Source organism: Macrobrachium nipponense, chromosome 12 (genome assembly GCF_015104395.2).
Source record: "Macrobrachium nipponense isolate FS-2020 chromosome 12, ASM1510439v2, whole genome shotgun sequence".
Classification (NCBI taxonomy): domain Eukaryota; kingdom Metazoa; phylum Arthropoda; class Malacostraca; order Decapoda; family Palaemonidae; genus Macrobrachium; species Macrobrachium nipponense.
Genome location: NC_087205.1, coordinates 44,277,134 through 44,296,118, shown reverse-complemented (window position 1 = coordinate 44,296,118; position 18,985 = coordinate 44,277,134). Strand labels below are relative to the sequence as shown.

General features: G+C 42.3%; 1 protein-coding gene across 1 annotated transcript in view; it reads left to right on the top strand.

Annotated features, from left to right (window-relative positions):
• Positions 1-18,985, top strand: part of LOC135224789 (trichoplein keratin filament-binding protein-like) — a 276,218-nt gene that overhangs the window by 154,670 nt on the left and 102,563 nt on the right. The window contains exon 11 of the mRNA XM_064264114.1: positions 1,880-1,980. Coding sequence (XP_064120184.1) covers positions 1,880-1,980 — 101 coding nt within the window. The remainder of the gene's footprint in view (positions 1-1,879; positions 1,981-18,985) is intronic.

Below are 18,985 nucleotides of genomic sequence, written 5' to 3'. Positions count from 1 at the left end.
TTCACACGCCCAAAAAGATAAATAAACCCATGACTGGGAAAAGGATTAGTATCATTAAAAATAATAATACTGAACACTTACGTCTTCTTTGCAAGAATGGCACGGGATGCTGTTAGACAGGCTGAAACTGCTGCCACTGCATTAGTGCGCATATTCAATTCATCCGCAACCGCAAATTTTTACAAACACACGATGATACTCATATTTAGTCACACACCATCTGTCACCATAAACGCCTAACCAACCCACTCACAAAGTGCCAACTGACTTAGCAAACCTTCGAAGGCTTCTCAGTTGATGAATATGCTGACCCTAATAAAAAAAAAAAAAAAAAAAAAAAAAAGAGTTCTATTCAGCAACAGACCAACACCTCTAACAAAATCCTATCGCCCAAACACCTATTGAAATTTCTATTTCATTGACACAACCAGTCTCTTTAGAAACAACCCATATGCACAGCACTACCTCTTTCCCGTTGCAACCAAAAAAATCAGTTATGGCATGATGAGTTAAATTTACCACTTCAAGACATCTTGGTAACATTGATGGACCTCTCTCTCTCTCGACCAACCTCACACACAACCACAATTGATAATTGCCTAAGGTTGCTAAATCAGATCCAGAATGATCAAAATAGACTTTATTCATAAAGAAACATTAAGACAATCTTGTTAACTAAATAAGTCAAGTTTGGAAATTCTAGCTTCGTGATAAAAACTCAAGTGATGCACCAACATAAAAAAATAATAACTCAAATAGGAAACCAAAATAAAATTGGGGATTGGAAAAAACCATCCACATCCCTTTTTCTCCAACAATTAAACATCTTTAAACCCCAGTCAAAAATACACAATTAATCACAAGAATTCACCCCGGTCAAAAGAAAAAAATGTACCATTAACAGTCAAGTCTCTTCGACCAGTACCCTAATTTTAGGGATTACCAGATCCGTCTGAAAAAGAAGGAATCCCACATAAATACACAAATAAATTGCAAACAAAATCAAGATGATGATAATCAATTCTCCTGGAACAAAAGTCACATATCAAAGAGAAAACTTCTAAAATTAATGTTTAAGAGTTAAAAAGACAAAGATACACTTTGGGTGTAAATGCAAATACACTTATGTTTTCAGCAATAGAAATAGGCCTTCTCTCGGGACTGGTCCATCTCACCCAAGTGCCCAACTATCCCTCATCTTTCCTGGCATTTAGCAGAACAGACACCATCATGCCCTCATGTATGTACAGTTAACAGTCCCACTCATGAGATCTGATCAAAGCCAGATCAGATGTGTATCATGACACCTCTACTTCTGCCAATGCCCAAAAACAAGTGATCTCCATGCCCTGGTCACGTATGAACATCTGTGCGAGCTGAGTTTAGGTTCTTTGGCGGATTGCGGCACCTCCAAAAGTGATGAATTCTTGATTATGAAATCTTGATTTTTATCCCTGAGAGCCAGTGATGACGACTACATTTCGAAGGATGTAACATTAACAAAAAATGTTTCGACACTCACTTTTCCAATTTCCTGATCTGATATTCTGCTGTCCTTTCCACAGAGCAGCAAAAAGTCTATACACCCAAATAATTGCGGAGTTAGTATAAGATATCCGCCGAGTAACACAAAATACTGATGCCCCATATTCACAACAGTGCCCATATTTTAATAATTGTCTCAATACCTATTTCATATATAAGTTTGCTAATACCGTATATTAAAAAATTTTCAGGCTATTTTTTGGAATACATAGGTTATCAAATTTTTTTTTGTAAAGTGGAAGAAAAATAAATGAAAATATGATTTTTACTGGAAATTCCTGTATTTATTCATCAAAGATCTTCAATTTTGGTAATCCAGTATATTGTCGTGCAGATGAAACAACGTATAGCTGAAACGGAGTGGATGAGGAAGGTCTTAGAGGAACAGCGCAGTCTTGAAACCATGCGGGAAAAGGAGTATGACCTTCTTTTCAGGTAAATTCACTTTTTGGTAAAAACAACCTGGCCTCAGCTCCATGTGGGTCGTCACTAAGTAGGAGGTTTTAGTTCAGATTTTTTTTTTACTTTACGAAAAATTCTCAGGTGGCTTTGTATAAACCTTTAATTATTTTTACAGCCACACATCCCTTTGTATGTTTTTGTAAATGTTGATAGTGGTCATTGTTTTTCTTTAGCCACTGTGGGAGAAATTTACAGTATACTTTAGTCATGACAATTTAGCAACGCCTCAACTTAGTGGACCTAAACTTAACTAACTTCTGTACTTATCAGTTACATTATTATCATTATTTTTTGCTTGGCTATCATTTCAGATGTCATACAATTTTAAATAAATCTCTTAAATGTAAAGTGTGAAATACCGGTTGGTTTAGGTTAGGAACTTGTATCCCTGATTCTTACAAAAAAAACCTAGCTGTCTGAACTGTATCTTGCTGATCATTTATGCTTAGTCTTTGTGAGATGGATCTACCAGTCTCCCTGATATAAATTTCCATCCAGTTCCTGCTTGGCATTTTTATATAAGTAACTTATTAAGTAATTACATAGTTATCAGTTTCTATTATCGGCTGCTTAAATTTGAAATTTGCATTAATTGTCGAAACTTTGACGAGAGAGGTTGTTCTTTACTGCAAGGTTTGGTGTAGCTTTGTGTGTTCTCCTTATTTACATAAATTGGAAATGCGTAATGTGTGGAAGAAAGATGATAGTATTATGTTTTGTTTAGTTGTGAAAAGTAGTGTTTGGTTGTTTCATGTATTTAATTGTAAATATACATGTTAATAGTGCTTTAGTGAAAATGATCGGTTGTCATTTGTTTATGTAGGTTCGGTAACTAGCTGAACTTTTCATGTTAGCTAGGGACTGCTTGACAAGGCAGTCATAGTTTAGATACCATCCAAGCAGGAAGTTATTCTTGCAGATCTCTGGGAGTCATCAGTGTCACCAAAGCCACTTGAGTATTCCTTTCATCTAAAAGACCATTTAGGAAAATTCCTTTAGAAGATATGCATATGTAAGTGTAAGGAGAATTTCTTGGGTTGTTCTTTAGATGAGGGTTATGAAGTAGAGATTGTGCTAACACTGAACTCAGTCAATTCAGGCTAAGAATATCAAATCTGCCATTTGTCATTAACAGCAAGTTTTATATATGTAACTTACCAAGTAAAGGGATTTTGACGTAAGGAAAAATCTATTTCTGGGCGATTGGCTCGTGTCGCCAGCGAAATATCCTTTAATCTATTATTTCTAGGGTAAATGTACTAACACATACCAGAGAATAAATAAAATAAAGAAAAGGTCAGTACAACTGACTCGCTCACCCTCCAAGAGGGTGTCGGTATGAACACTATGGCGGATGAGACCACTACCACGAACCGCTTGCCAATAGAAATCTCCCACTACAAAATCCCCACGAGGGGAGCCGACCCACAGAGTGGGCAGCAACTACTACTACTCCATCCCATGCTGCCGACTGCTGCGCCTCTGGTGGCCATCCTGAAGTTAGCAGACAATCTTGAGCGATGGGATGGGTAGGGGCGGGATTTCGCTGGCGACACGAGCCAATCGCCCAGAAATAGATTTTTCCTTACGTCAAAATCCCTTTTCTGGGCTCAGCTGTGTCGCTGCGCGAAATCGTACCAGAGAAATAGCACAAGATTGTAAAGAAAATTCAAATAAACAAAAAGGGGTCTCAAATAAAAGATAACATAAAATGAAGGAATATAATTGCTAATAAATATACATATACACAATGATACAAAACAGAAATATTACTTAAATTAAACTTAATGTTAATAATAATTCTTAAAATTAACTTAAAATTTTACATATATACAGGGCTTACATGGAATATATGTTAAAATCGTATCTTTGTAAGATATGTACAAAGAACTCAAAAGCAATTATAACAATAACTTGAACAGAACAAACTTCAATAATAATAATATATGAAGGCAATGTATATGACTTAATATACAAAACCCGTAACCATTGTAAATAAGATGTGTCCCCTAGCATAAAAATAAGGGGATCACATCAAAGAGATCAATATATACAATCGATTGTGAGTGACCCTAGCAAAAAAATAAGGGACACCCACTATATCACCATAAGGAGCAGCTAAGACCCAACCCAAAGGTTAAACGTAGATGGAACATGACAGGTATAGACGAACTGTTGGGTGAGACAGGTAGAAAGGAGGACTGGATTTCTTCTACTAAAGATTAAGCAGAGTCGGGGGAAAACTATGTTACCCGCCGCAATCTGCTGAAAATTTCAGAGCTTCCAAGGACTTTAAGTAATGACGCTTCAAATACTGTCGGCGATTTCCATACCAGTATATTTTTCAACTCATCGAAATTCATATGTTGGAAATAGTTAATTGAGGTGGCTACTGCCCTGACATCATGTTTTGGCGGGAAAGAGTCAGGATTGGCTTGCTTAATAAAGTACAGGATATGCTGCCTGATGCCTTTAATAGATAAAGTACCACTTTTTCTCTCTTAAAGAGAGGACCCGATGAGGATGAGGAGGTCCTGGACAGAAAGGCTCGTAAGGTCGATACTGGGCAAAGAGATATATCTTGTGGAATGGGTACAACCTTCCATGGTTCCCCCCCCCCCACCTCATCAAAGGATCTTCATTCTTTGCTATAAAAACTACGTTCCGAGAGAAAAGTAGCACTTTCCCCTGTGGGAAGAAATTGAATATGATCCGGATCTCTGGATAATGCCGACAGTTCTGAAATTCTAGCTCCTGAGGCCAAGCTTAATAAGAATAGAGTTTTTCTTAAGAGCATTATAAATGAACATGTGTCATTATCAGTTTCTGAAGCCAGCTTTAGAACATCATTTAAGAACCATGATACTGACGTAGGCCTTACAGAAGGTCTAAGTCTAGCACAAGCCTTGGGAATAGACGAGAAGTAGGAGTCTGTCAAGTCTATGTTGAAACCAAATTGAAAAATCTTTTTCAAGGCTGACTTGTTTGTCGTAATGGTGCTAGCTGCTAAGCCTTTTTCAAAATCAAAGATCTGAAAAAGGATATAGCTGAATTGATTGTCATGATTCTAATATCTGATTCTCTCAGGAAGGTTGCTAACTTTTTGACAGCAGCATCATACTGTCTCAAAGTTGAATCTCTTTTATCAGATTCCAAAGAAGAGAATATTTTGAGGATCAATATTCGCATCTCTTTTAGCTGCAAACTTCATGAAATCCATAAAGTTAGGGTTTTGAGAATTCCTGAGGAAGCGAACACAGTCTTCGTTTGCACTGACTGGGAGAGCCTGGGACTGGGAATTCGAAGAGGGCGAAGACCCCAGTTCCAGAAATTAGGGGGAGGGTACCAAGTTGCTCCTTTCGGGCCAGTCTGGGGCCTAACTAGAGCCACTTGGACCCGCCTGAACTGTCCTGAGATTTTTGTTCAGTACTTCATGAGAAGATTCACTGGAGGGAAGACATAAATCTTCTCCCAGTTGTTCCAGTCTAGAGCCAGGGCGTCCGTGGCATAGGCCAGAGGGTCCAGGTTGGGGGCCACATAACATGGGAGTTTGTGGTTTGCTTGGGATGCGAAGAGATCCACTTGTAGGGCCTGGAACTCTCTGAAGAATCCACTGGAACGAACTGCTGTCCAGTGACCATTCCGACTCCAGAGGCACTGATCGGGATAGAGCATCTGCTATGACGTTTCTCACTCCGGCTATATGGGTGGAGGAGAGGTGCCACTGAACTTGTCCGCCAGGGAGAAGATGGCTACCAGGTGGACATGATTTAGATGACGTGATTTGGAGCCTCCCCTGTTTATACAATGGACTACCACTGCGCTGTCTAAGACTAGCTTTATGTGGGAGCACTTTGGCGGACGTAACCTTTTAGAGTCAAGAACACTGCCATTGCTTCCAGTACGTTTATGTGGAACTGACGGAACTGAGGTGACCAAGTTCCTTGAACCTTCTTGAACTGAGAATATCCTCCCCAACCGCTTAACGAAGCGTCTGTGTGGATGGTAATCCCCGGGAGGAGGAAACTGAAGGGGTAATGCTATTGATAAAGTTCTTGACTTTTGCCCAAGGGCGTAGACGATTCCGTAGAATGACTGGAGGGACTTGAGGATAATTTGTCCCTGGACCTGACAATTGCTCTTGTGAGCGCCAGATTCTGGTTAGGTCTTTCAGTTTGGCTTTCATCAAGATGTTTGTCACTGATGCAAACTGGAGTGAACCCAGAATCCTTTCCTGGGTTCTTCTTGACGCAAGTTTGTGACTTAGAAATTGCTTACTGACTTCGCTATTTCTTTCCTCTTGGCTGATGGAATCGACAGAGTATGGGAGGATAGATTCCATTGAATGCCCAGCCACTGAAAGTTTGACTCTGGAGTGAGTCTTGATTTGGTCCTGTTTATCTTGAAGCCTAGATATTCAGAACTGAATTACTTTCAGTGTTGCTTTGGTGGCATTCCCCGACTGTTGGAGCCCAGATTAGCCAATCGTCGAGATACGCTACTACCATAATCCCTTGCGATCTTAGTTGTTGAACTACCACTTCCGCCAACTTCGTGAACACCCTGGGTGCTACGTTGAGCCCGAAAGGAACTACCTTGAAGGAGAATGCCTGATCTCCTATCTTGAAGCCCAGATACGGACGGAAGTGCCTTGCAATAGGGATATGATAGTAAGCGTCTGTAAGATCGATAGAGGTGGTGACGGCCCCACGGGGAAGTAAGGTCCGCACCTGCGAGATCAGTGAGCATCTTGAACTTGTCGCAGCGAATGGCTAAGTTTTAAGCGGGACAAGTCTGAAAGATTAACCCTTCTTTTTTGTGAGCCTTTCTTTGGAACGCTGAACAAGCGCCCTTGAAACTTTAATCTGTTGACTCTCGCTATAGCTCCTTTCTGAAGGAGGTCCTCCGCAATACTCCGTCAATTCTTTGGATGGAAGTTGGCGGAAAGGTCTGGGTGGTGGGGCGGGTTTCGCCACCCAACTCAACCCAGGCCTTTTGACAATGCTTTGTGCCCATTTGCTGAAATTCCACCGGTGGCGGAAGTGAAACAGCCTCCCTCCTACCTGAAAGTCCTCATTGGTGTTGGTAGCTTCCGCGGCCTCCCCTGAAGTGTTTTCCTCTATTAAAGGACCCTCCCGATCCTCTCTGACGAAAGGATCGCTTACCTCTGCCTCCCTTACCCGAGCGGTCATACTTCTGGGAAGCCTGGCCCTCGAAGACTTGATTGAAGGCTGGGGAGAGAGCGTAAGAGGTGGAGGGTTGAGGCTGGGGGGAAATGACATAGATAGGCTGCGATTGAGCCTTGGAGGTAGAAGGTTGGGCTGCCTGCACCAACGGGACAGCCGGAACAGGCTGGGCAAAGTGTTGCTGTTTCTTTTGGTAAGGCTGGAAACGTCTGGGTTTCTTCTGAGCCTTACCTATCTGACAACTTGATCTTGGCGTCTCTTGGCCGTAAGACCCCAACGATCTTTAATGGCTTTGGTTAAGCCTCGTAGCCTCTGCCTGGACCTCCTTTACCATCGCATCTGGGAAGAGGTTCTGGCTCCCCCAGATGTTACGATGCAAGCAACTTATTCGGTTCATGCCGAATAGTTGCTTCTTGAAGGACATGCTTCCGACAGTTTGTTCTGGCCGTGGCGAACTCGAACATGTCAGACTGCACCGTTTGAGTCAGTGACTTGGTGATCAGCTTAAAAAGTGGCTCAGAACCATAGGAAATGGTAGCCCCAACCCTCGGTCATGGCCATGGTATTGATAGACCTGGGCAACCTAGACTTGGCATCAAATTCTGCCTGAATGAGGCTATCTGGAAGTCTAGGCAGCTTCTCACCAAACTGCTCCATAGCACAGTCTGGTTTGAGTTTGCCCGCAGAAAAAGTGTTGGGCAGATCTTCCCACAACTCACCGGCTGAGGGAAGTAAAGGAGACGTAGGGTCCGCTTCTTTCAGCTGAGGCAACGAATCCCCCTTCTGGGCTGCTGGAATGGTAACCGTAGCAATCTTTGTCAAGAAAGGGAGCGGGGTACCCTCTTCCATTGTAAAGATTGTGAAAGGACTCTTAAACGGCTGTATTTTCGTGTTTGAACAGTCCATGTCCTCTAAACACCTGAGCCATTCTCTTTGAGCCTGGTCTCGTGAATAGAGGACTGTTTCTTTAGGTACCTTATCGTCTCGTGTCATGGCAGAGGCGGTGAGCCTGGCGTAAGCCGAATGAACGGAGGCTGAAGATCTTCCGGGTAGAACTCGAAGTCTTCAATCCTTCGAGTTCCACATTCCGGGATAGAAATAAGCCCGTCCTGGAAGGGGGCGTATGACGCTACTCTCCAAGGATTGTTCATACTGAACGGAGGTAGAGAGTCATACGGTGGCAATTGCGCTACCCCTGTGCCGAAGGATGGGGGAGTAGCTAGCGGAGCTTGGCTGAGTCCGGCGATAATGTTGTCATGGGAGTAGATCCCTATCAGACACCGGGAGAACATCTGTTTCCTACTGGTTTTTAGAGACCAACCAGATCGCCCATTTGTTGCAACAGGCCAGCGTTGGAATCCAAAGCCGGAGCTGCTGCGGAGGTGGACGGGTGGCTCTGAACAGGAACCAAAGGCAGTGGAACGGTTGACTCCGCGGAGTGTGTGATCTCTCCCTGGAGGATCTACTCCTAGAGGATTTGGAGCCGGGACCCGGGGAAAGCTTTTAGACCTCTCTGCTCCGGGGTTTTTAGCCGGCGACTTACGAGATGATGATGACGACGCCGTCCTTTTTAGACGACGACGACGTCTTAGTCAAGGTTTTAACTGCTTGTCCTTTGACCTTAGGTCTAACGGAAGCATCAGGAGAAGTATAAAGTTCGGCACCTGTAAAGCCTTGGAAGGAAGCTGGAGAGTTTGCAGGGGTAGAAGATCCAGTGGCACCCAAGGGCAGCCCTTGGGCGTCCAACGTACTCACCTCGACCAACAGGTCGTCCACACCTGCCATCGGTTCAATGTTTAGATCTAACGTCGCGACTTCCGAGGAGATGTCCTGGCCTGGATCAGTCAACGGAGGTCAGCGACTGTTGTTGGATGAACGCAATAGTCGGGGGCCCGCCCCTCTGCTGGGTCGACGTAGCCCGTTGACTTGCCGCCGGGGAAGATCAGGACCGCCAACCTCTTCTCGAGAATGTAGGGCATACCCTTGGCGGCGTTCTTCCCAAAACCGCCGACCCAGGCCCGCAGGGTTGCCAGTGCAGTGTCCCTCACAGCCGGAGCCTGGAAGAGAGGGTATTTATTAGTTTTTAAGATTAAACTTAAAACTAGAACTAAATTAAAAGCTTAACTTAAAATTATAGGGGATGCGAAGTAGGGACTGGCTAACGGAGTTGGAAAACACTTACCCCGTCTAAGAGCTGGCTCACCAGATCATAGCAGATGGTGCAGGTCTCGTGATAACCAGACTTGGAGGGTCCCCACCGTGCGGAGTCGCGGCCATGGGAGCATGGGACCGGGCAAACTTCATGTCCACAGGGGTCTTGAAGCAGCGGGCAGCGGATGCTCACAGTTGGTGGTCTGTAAGTGAAAAGACACATGAGCATCTTAAAGGGTATCACTTACAGGCTAAAGGTCAAAAGAACTCCGCTGCATGCCGGAGCTCGGAAAAAATTTGGGCATAACCCCTCCCTTACCGCCTGAATAGGCTATAACCCCGGAGAGATCCGGTGTGGCAGACAAGGGAGGGGGATGGTTTAAGGTAGCTTAAGATAAACTTACTTAGTTTTAACAAAACTAATTCTTAAACCTATAAAAATCGAACGTACCGGACTAAGTCCAGTGCGTGGCGGAGAGCGTTGTCGCGACCTCAGCGCGACGGACGAGGTTAGTAGAGTACCAACTGTATGCCGCAGTCCACCCTGCGGGGTGAACTAGCATCTTTCCACTTGGATGCCGGAGCTCCGGTAGAAAAGGAGCCCCAGTAAGGTGGGAAAGGGCGAGAGGGCAAACAGACTCGCGCTAGCAACGGAGCGACGGAGTAAAGGGACGGAGGGGGGAAAGGCCAAGTCCCCCCCCCCTTAGCCATCCGGCCGAACCGAGAAGCTGGAGGTCGAGTCCAGTCTGGGTCTGTCCCGTCCCCTACTCCCTCCGCCTGGGGGGAGAGGGGAGGCAGGCTCGGGTAGGCGGAGCGAGCGTGGGCAGACCAACCCTCCCCCCCCGACTCTATGGAAGAGCGGGAGGAGGGAAGATGACTGGACAGGCGTCTGGCTGCTCCGTGATCACGTAGTGACCACGGAGCGGTAACAACAATACAATGAAACAATAAGGCCTAGAATACACAACCGGCTGATCAGAGAGAAGCTATAGGGAAGCAACCGAACTGAAGAGCGGTAGCACATGGGCCCTATGGGCCCATAACCTAGGCTAGGTGAAGCCAGACGCCTTACACTAACATAAACATAATATAAAATAAATAATTCACTTGAAAGAAAGAAACAAAAATAGTAGGAGAAAAAATCCAGGAGTGTACGACTAACCCGAAAGAAAGTCTACCACTCAAAGCTAGCCGGGGCCGATACTAAGAGCTGTGGCTAGGGTCTGGATAGAAGAAGCCTACGTAAGGTGAAAAGACATGCATGCATGACATAAACCGCGTAGACTGTACCCTTAAAACAAATAGGATAACTAAAAATAGAGCGTACTAAAGTAAGGGAAGGTTCTGGGTATGGAAGACCAAGAATGAACCCGCCACGAGGCAGAAACCATGCTGCCATGCTTCCGACCTAGAGTTCGTATTTATACCTAAAAAACGGCAAATACTGACTCAAGGACGGAAAAAACCAAATAGCAATAAACATTGAGTACTTAACTTAGCTGCTGCGATGGCTGCACGCTCCATGATGAGTAAATCCAATAATAAGGGCACAAAAACACAGAGCAAAAAAGGGCACGTGTATACGCTGTGCGCTAACTGAAAAGGATGGCCACCAGAGGCGCAGCAGTCGGCAGCATGGGATGGAGTAGTAGTAGTTGCTGCCCACTCTGTGGGTCGGCTCCCCTCTTGTGGGGATTTTGTAGTGGGAGATTTCTATTGGCAAGCGGTTCGTGGTAGTGGTCTCACTCGCCATAGTGTTCATACCGACACCCTCTTGGAGGGTGAGCGAGTCAGTTGTACTGACCTTTTCTTTATTTTATTTATTCTCTGGTATGTGTTAGTACATTTACCCTAGAAATAATAGATTAAAGGATATTTCGCGCAGCGACACGAGCTGAGCCCAGAAATTACATTGCTATAGTAGTTTCTAACTAGCACAGGAGCTAAAATTTTAAATTTGCAGTAGCGATTCTTTTCTGTTAGTGTAGGTGAATAGCCCCACCCACTTTCCCGGCTATGATGAAGGTTGTTAGCTCCCAGCTAAATTTGGAGTTTGTTTGGTCTGAGACAAATTGGTGAAGTTTTGTTTGCTTTTTGGTAGCAGCATTAGCTAGTGATTTTTCTTGAAAAGACTACAATTTCACAATTTAGACAGATTAGACTGACTTACCAGATACAGTTTACCCCTGCTATTCACAAACTCGCCTATTCCTGTATTTTTCTATAGACCTCTACAGGTGGTCCCCGGTTATCGGTGTCCGGTTTTGTGCCACTCGTTTAGCGCCATAAAATCGGCTGCTGTTTCAAGCCAAGTTCCAGTTATCGGCAGTATGTATTTTTCTCTGCGAAATATTCACAAATTAATGTCATTTCATATCATTTTCGTGACTAAATGCACTTTATGTGTTAAAAATTAAAAAACTCAGGTATAAGCATTTTTAGAGGGTTTCTTGTGTTTTAACTATCAAAATAGGCAGTTTTAAGCAATTTTACAGAGGATTTAAGTATTTGCAGATTTTAGCTATTCACGGGGGATCTGGTACCCATCCCCCATGAACACAGGGGGTCCACTGTATTTACTCTCTTACTGACTGTGAGGATGTCAAACACAAGTATGTCTTCAACTCATTATTGCAGCAAGGGTGCAAGACGAGATTAACTTCAGCAAAGTATGATTTGCATACAATGTGCTTTCCTTGCAGGGTTTAAGTAGTTTGTTCAGTAACATTTGAATGTGTAGACTGGCATCCTAAACAATGGAAAATTCTGAATTCCCATCTTTCAAAGTTAGAAATAGATAGGAAAAGAAAGGCAACTATTGAGACTGCAGTTAGTCAGGAATCTGCAAGTAGTATAAAACCTGGGGTAATTGTTGTAATAATGGGGTGAAAAATGTGGGAAAATACCATGGAGTTGAGAAATATTACAAGGAATTTCTGGGGTGATGATTTTTGGTGATTTGGTGATTCCTGGTGGTGGTGATTTTTTAGGGACAATTTTGAAGGTCATTTTGGTGGCTATGATTTTTGGTGGTGATCTGTGGTTTTATGAGCCAGTAGAGTGGTGACTGTGGCTCTTTGTGGTGTTATGGCTTTTGGGTTGCTACTGCATTGAGGTTTTATGGTTTCCTTGATAAAGTGGTATATTCTATGAGGTTATATGGTGGTATATAGTATGTGGTTGATAATTTGTGGATTGTGGTTTTCTGAGGTTTATATTCCGACGAGGCGATTTCTTGGGTGTCATACACTTGTGGCAGTATAACAAATGGTTTACCTTGCGGTATATTTGGTGGTGTTTAACCCTTAAACGCCGATTGGACGTATTAAACGTCGACGAAAATTGTCTGTTGGGTGCCGAATTGACATATGAAACGTCAACGCTTCTCTCCTCCGGGGTGGTGAGCCGGAGTTTTCTGAGAGCCACTCGAACTAGACTTCTTTGACAGAGTCTTGTGAAGTGTCTTGATTTCGCGCTTCCCTTTAACCTTAGGGATCACCTGGGTGGACTTCGGTCTGACTGACTGCCCATCCCCGGTGAATCCCTGGAAAGAAGAAGCAGCAGCAGTGGGAGAAGAAGATCTAGATTGGCTCAAGGGAAGACCTTGAGCCCCTACCAAACCTGCCTTACTTACACTCCTACCTGCGGCGTCTACCGTCATGGGCTCGAGGTCCAGGTTGAGAGCTGGTACTTCTTCTAGGACTTCTTGGTTACCAGGTTCCTCCGCGGCTAAAGCCACCTGCTCTTGAATGGTGGCGATGTAAGGGGCCGCCGCCTCCGGGTCGACGTAGGAAGTCGGTTTACCGGCGGGGAAGATGAGAGCAGCCATCTTCTTGTCTAAGATGTAAGGCTGCCCCTTCGTCACGTTCCGGCCAAACCTGCCAACCCAGGCCTTCAGAGTGGTTTGGGCGGCGTCCCTGACCGCTTGAGCACCCTGAAAGAGAGGGTCAGAATTAATACTTAAGACTACTTAAGATTAACTTAAATTATATGCAGTAAATGATATATCACCAAAAATTAATATAGGCCAATAAATTATATGTGACAAGGTTTAGTATCTGAAGATGTACTTACTCCGGAGGAGACCTGATCGACCAGCTCATAGCAGATGGTGCAGCTCTCGTGGGGCCAGACTGCCAGATCACCGAAGCGGATGGCACAGGTAGCGTGGGTCCGGCAGACCTCGTGCCCACAGGGGTCCTGGAGAACGGCGTTGCAGCCTGACTCCTGGCAGTGGGTAGCCTGTAAGTGAAATGATACATGAGTATCAACACTGACTTGCTGGACTAAGTCCATGAAGTGATATATCATAACACCGGAGTGCACCGGAGTTAATAGACAATTTTAGGGCTTGGTCTCTACCTGCTCTTCTGCCTTGTAACGTGGTGAGTATTCGATAGAGTTGGTAAAACTAGAATCAGTGTGTCCCTGGCGTTGCCGGAGGACGAAAATACCACCGAGACAGTAGTACCTAATCTATACGCTGGAGCGAGGAGTACTAGGACGGCGGGTGAGGGGCAGAGGGGGACCAGCAATTAGTGGCGGGGAGGATGACTCCGCCGTAAAACTTAACATTAGAATAAGTAGGTGGTGAGCGGGGTCTCCGCCAACTTAGGCTAACATAAAGGATGTAAATAATAAACGTAAATATGCAAAAGGTAAAAACAGATGGTGGAGCTTCTCTACAGTCACTAACCTTGGGGTCTGGCGGTGCCGGAGCCCCTATCCGCCGGAGCGGGAAGGGTGGTGACTCAGGGTGAGAAAGAGCTCGGCTTGAGAACCGAGGAGATCCGAGTGCAGCCGAGCCTGGTGGCCAACCGAGGCTTGGTCGAGCAGGGGACCCCCCCCCCCCCCCCCCCCCCCCCCATACTGTATGATGAAAGCGGTGGAAGCCGAGCCAGCGTCGCGTGTCCCCCTACTAACTCCTGTATCCCCTGCGTGGAGAGGGGGAAGAAGGGAGGGAGCTCGGATCGGTTGCCAGGGACAATGTGAACGAGCGTATCTCCTCCCTGGAGGGGGGAGGAAACGTGAGGGACTGACGCTGAGTGGCTCAAGGTGATCGCCTGGCCTCGTCGCAGTCGTGGAGTGAGCCATGCGGTGAGACAGACCAAGCGATCTGAGGTGGCCTAGGCCATCTCGAACTGTCTCGAAAGGCATGAATACAATAAAATCCTAGCAAAAACACGGGGGGAAGGAAGAAAATTGAGGATAAGAGAAAGAATATTCCTGGAGAAGCTGGGTCAGGCCAACCAAGAAGGGAGGGCAACTAGCAACTCAAAGCAGCTGGCCTATGCTGATGCGTAGGAACGTAGGGCGGTGGCCAGGGTGGCTCAGGACCAAAGGAAAGGACGTATGTCCTAAGGGAGCCTATCATAGACCTAAATACAAAGGAACATGCATGCATGAACTCTGAGCTAATAGGAGCGATGTAGGCTACGAGCTCGTGAGAACTCAAGGAAATCCCCGTGTTAAGATAAATGCATAAATAATCGTAAATTTCAACCTTTGGTCAACTTTAACTTTACCGAAATGGTAAAAAAATGCAATTGTAAGCTAAAGCTATCACATTCTAGTAATATTTAATCATTTAACTTTATTTTGCAACAAATTGGAAGTCTCTAGCACAATATTTCGATTTATGGTGAATTTATGAAAAAACTTTTTCCTTATGTCTGCTCGGTAACTCTTCCGAAAAAATCAGACATTTTTTCAACCGATTGTCGTAATGTTTGCACCATTTTATATTAGTTGTTACATAAAGTTTTATATATATGAAAATGTGTGCAATTTCATGTAGAATACAACAAAAAACAACCCATGATTGTAGCTTTTATCAGTTTTGAAATATTTTCATATAAATAACGATAAATAGAAAAAATTCGACCTTTGGTCAACTTTAACTCAACCAAAATGGTTGAAAACTGCAATTGTAAGCTACAACACTTACGGCCAAGTAATATTCAATCAATTACCTTCATTTTGCAACAAACGGAAAGTCTCTAGGACAACATCTCTATTTATGGTGAATTTTTTAAAACAACTTCTTTTTTACGTCTGCGAGTTACGAATTCATGCATCATATTGTTATAATATTTTCTCTGTGTTGCTTTGATGGTTTTACAATTTGTTATATAGCAAAATCATCGCAATTTAGTGTACAATACAACGAAAAAATAATTAACTCATTAGCTTTAACCGTTTTGCTCACAGCGCGATTTGTATACAATTATATATGAAACATTTTTTTCTGTGCTGTCATATATTCCAATATTTATATATGATAATGATATTTTTTTTCATTTCTGATGGTTGCATACTAAACTTCAGGCAATAAAAAAAAGGAGCCAAAAATTAACTCTTAATCTTGAACATTAAGCGTGCTGTGATTTTTTGAAAAAAAACTATTTTTCCGTTTTGGCGCTCACTCGGAACACAGCTGGCATACGGGAGACACTTTTGGAAATACCGGCTCGGCGTTTAAGGGTTAATGTAATAACTTTATTCACTACAGATCAAAGATCAATCGGGAAATATACTGTTAACCCCTTCTTTACCGGGTGGGTGAGCAGAATGTAAACATTGCGTTCGCTGCCGAACTGAATCTCTCGGTAGTGACTCCAGTTTGGAGGGGTGCTGATCGTAAAAATATTTGCCAAAAATACACTAATCAAGACAGGCTAATGAAATTATCAGGTATTATTAGCACTATAATAACGCATATTCTCTGTGAGTTTTATCATCCTACAGGGAAAATAAATGATTTTATGAAAAAAAATGTGAAACTCAGTGTCCCTTGTACAAGGGACACTGGTGGTTGGTGAGAAAACTACAGTCTTGAATAGAAATTCAGTCTTACAGAATGTTGGTATATCCACCTGGAACATGCACATAAAGTATTATCAAAATAGAACGGTAAATAAGCACGTAATAAAAAAAAAATAGCAACAACTAAAGTGAAAGCCCCCCCAATAAATATGGAAATCGCAAATTTTATTAGTGTATCTCTCAAAAATTGGTCGATGTCGTTTTCTACGTTTTCTAAGATTCGTTTCATCACAGAAAACAGCTTTAGGGGTATCTAAACTAATTTTTCAAGTTTCTTGTCCTCAGAAAAAAATCGCTTTTTTGCTTTTTCTCTGGTTTGGTTTTTTACATATAAAGTTACTATAAGGCTTTATTTTTACCTTCATTTATCTGGTGTTCATATCTTTTATTTGTAAAATGTAATAAGTGAATAAATAAATAAATACAGTAAATGATGATGCAACTGGTTTTATACTTGGGTAGAAGTTATTACATGTTTACGCTTATCTGGTTTTGTGATTTTTTGTTGAGACGCAGTTCATCTGTCACCTACACACTACTATAAGCAGTAATTATATTTTTTGGGGTTCATCATATGTCTGGCATCGTGTCATACTGTTTATTTTGCTCCAAACTCTTCAAACCGAAATTACAGAATGATTGGAAGTCCCTATCTGAAAAGAGGAGTTTTAGTGGTACTTACGTACCACCTTTATGCACCCGGGGCGGTGTAGTAGACTTGAATGGTGGTACCCGCCTACCTCCAAACAAACTTTCGGTAATGAAGAGGTTAAATTTAAACGTAGTTATAATGGAAGCTGAGAAAATTGTTCAAGCTGCTAATGACTATTATGGTGCATCGACAACAAGGATAAAACTCCCGTAAACATATGCCATCAAACCCAACTGTAGATAAAATTGAGATAAAATCATTTTAATCAAAACTACTGTGCTTAAAAGAACACATTTTACTGTTGGTTTCATGCCGATATAAGATAAATACCGTAATGTTCGTATTATGATGATATAAAGGAAAATTGCGAACGGAATCACGTAATTTTTTTTATGCAATAAACATAACGCCAACGTAATCTGTTAACAAAAACAAAATTAGTTCACAATCACAACGAGACCTTTTCAATTCATATTTCCACCTAAAATCATGTCGTATAAGGAAAAATAACCTTGTCTTATTGAAGTCAAGTATCTAGATATTCGTTTATGCTAACTAGAAGCAAGAAAATTCACTCAGAATTGCGTTAAATATGGCGAAACAAACTCGTGATGGCAAATACGAGATAAAACCAAAACATTGGCTGCTCCGCGGAATACTGGCTTAGATTTGCCGTAGTATTTTATAATACAATAATGTGAGAATACAGTGGGCCCCCCGTATTCGTGTTTCTCCGGATTCGCGGACTCACTGATTCTCGGATTTTTTTCTGGACCATATCTAACCATTATTTACGGTGAATTCGCCTATTCGCGGGATTTTCCGACGATAAATAATCACTAATTAGTGTATTTTGATGTTATTTTCATGCCTAAATACATTTTTATGATACAAAAACGATTTACTGATTTTAAAATATTAATATTGATCAATACTGTATTAGTAAGTTTAATAAGATTACATGATATCACATAATAACTAATAATTCTCTCTCTCTCCCTTACCAGGATGTATGCTTTTTATGTGATAAATGATTTACTAATTTTCTAATATTAATATTAATGTAAAGAGCAATTACTTCAAGAAAGAAAATACTATATTGAATTAGTAAGATTTTAGTTTATAAATTTCAAAAATTATGTAAGAATGAAGGAAATCCCAGTCTTCACGCATCTTTCTTTCGAACTCCAGGTCTCTCTCTCTCTCTCTCCTCTCTCTCTCTCTCTCTCTCTCTCTCTCTCTCTCTCTCTCTCTCTACTGAGATGAGAGATTTTTATGGTACACGTATGTATAATATGTTTATTAATATTTTCATATGATAATAATAATAATAATAACAATAATAATAATAATAATTGTAATTACAAAAATCATATGTGAAAGTATTTTACAAATGCTACGATAATATCTCTCTCTCTCTCTCTCTCTCTCCCTCTCATCTCTCTCTCTCCTCCTTCTCCTCTCTCATTCTCTCTCTCTCTCTCACAGAGATGTATATTTTTTGGATGAGATTTACTAATTTTCAAAAATCAATATTAATGTAAACAGCAATAATATAAATTCATTAAGAAAATCCTAAAGTGAATTAGCAAAGATTTTAGTTTATAAATATAAAATATGTAAGAATGGAAAGAAAATGCATTTTACCCCGCGTCTTTGATTTCCTGGGAGCCAAGCAGAGTTGGCTGGGGGTCCAAACAACTGTTGCCCTCTCGATGGTCACGTATTTTCTCTCTCTCTCTCTCTCTCTCTCTCTTCCTCTCTCTCTCTCTCTCTCTCTCTCTTTTACTGAGGATGAGAACATATCTATGGTACATGTGTATGTTTATTATATTTTTCGCATAAATGATAATAATAGTAAATATAATTAATTTCAAATTCATATGTTATAGTATTTTCTGGCTCAGCTCGTGTCGGCCTATGAAAGGATCCTAATATCATTCTTTCTAGGTAAAATTAATCTAAAATTACCAGAGAAAAACAAAATTTAAAAGAAAATTTCAGTAAACTGACTCGCTCACTCTTAAAAAGAGTGTTTTTGGTTATGGTAATAGGGGCGAGTGGAACACTACCACGAGACATTCACCAATTATTAACGTTCCAATCAGAATCCCACAAGAGAGAGCTGATATCAACGGGCGATGCGGCCGCTACTACTACTACT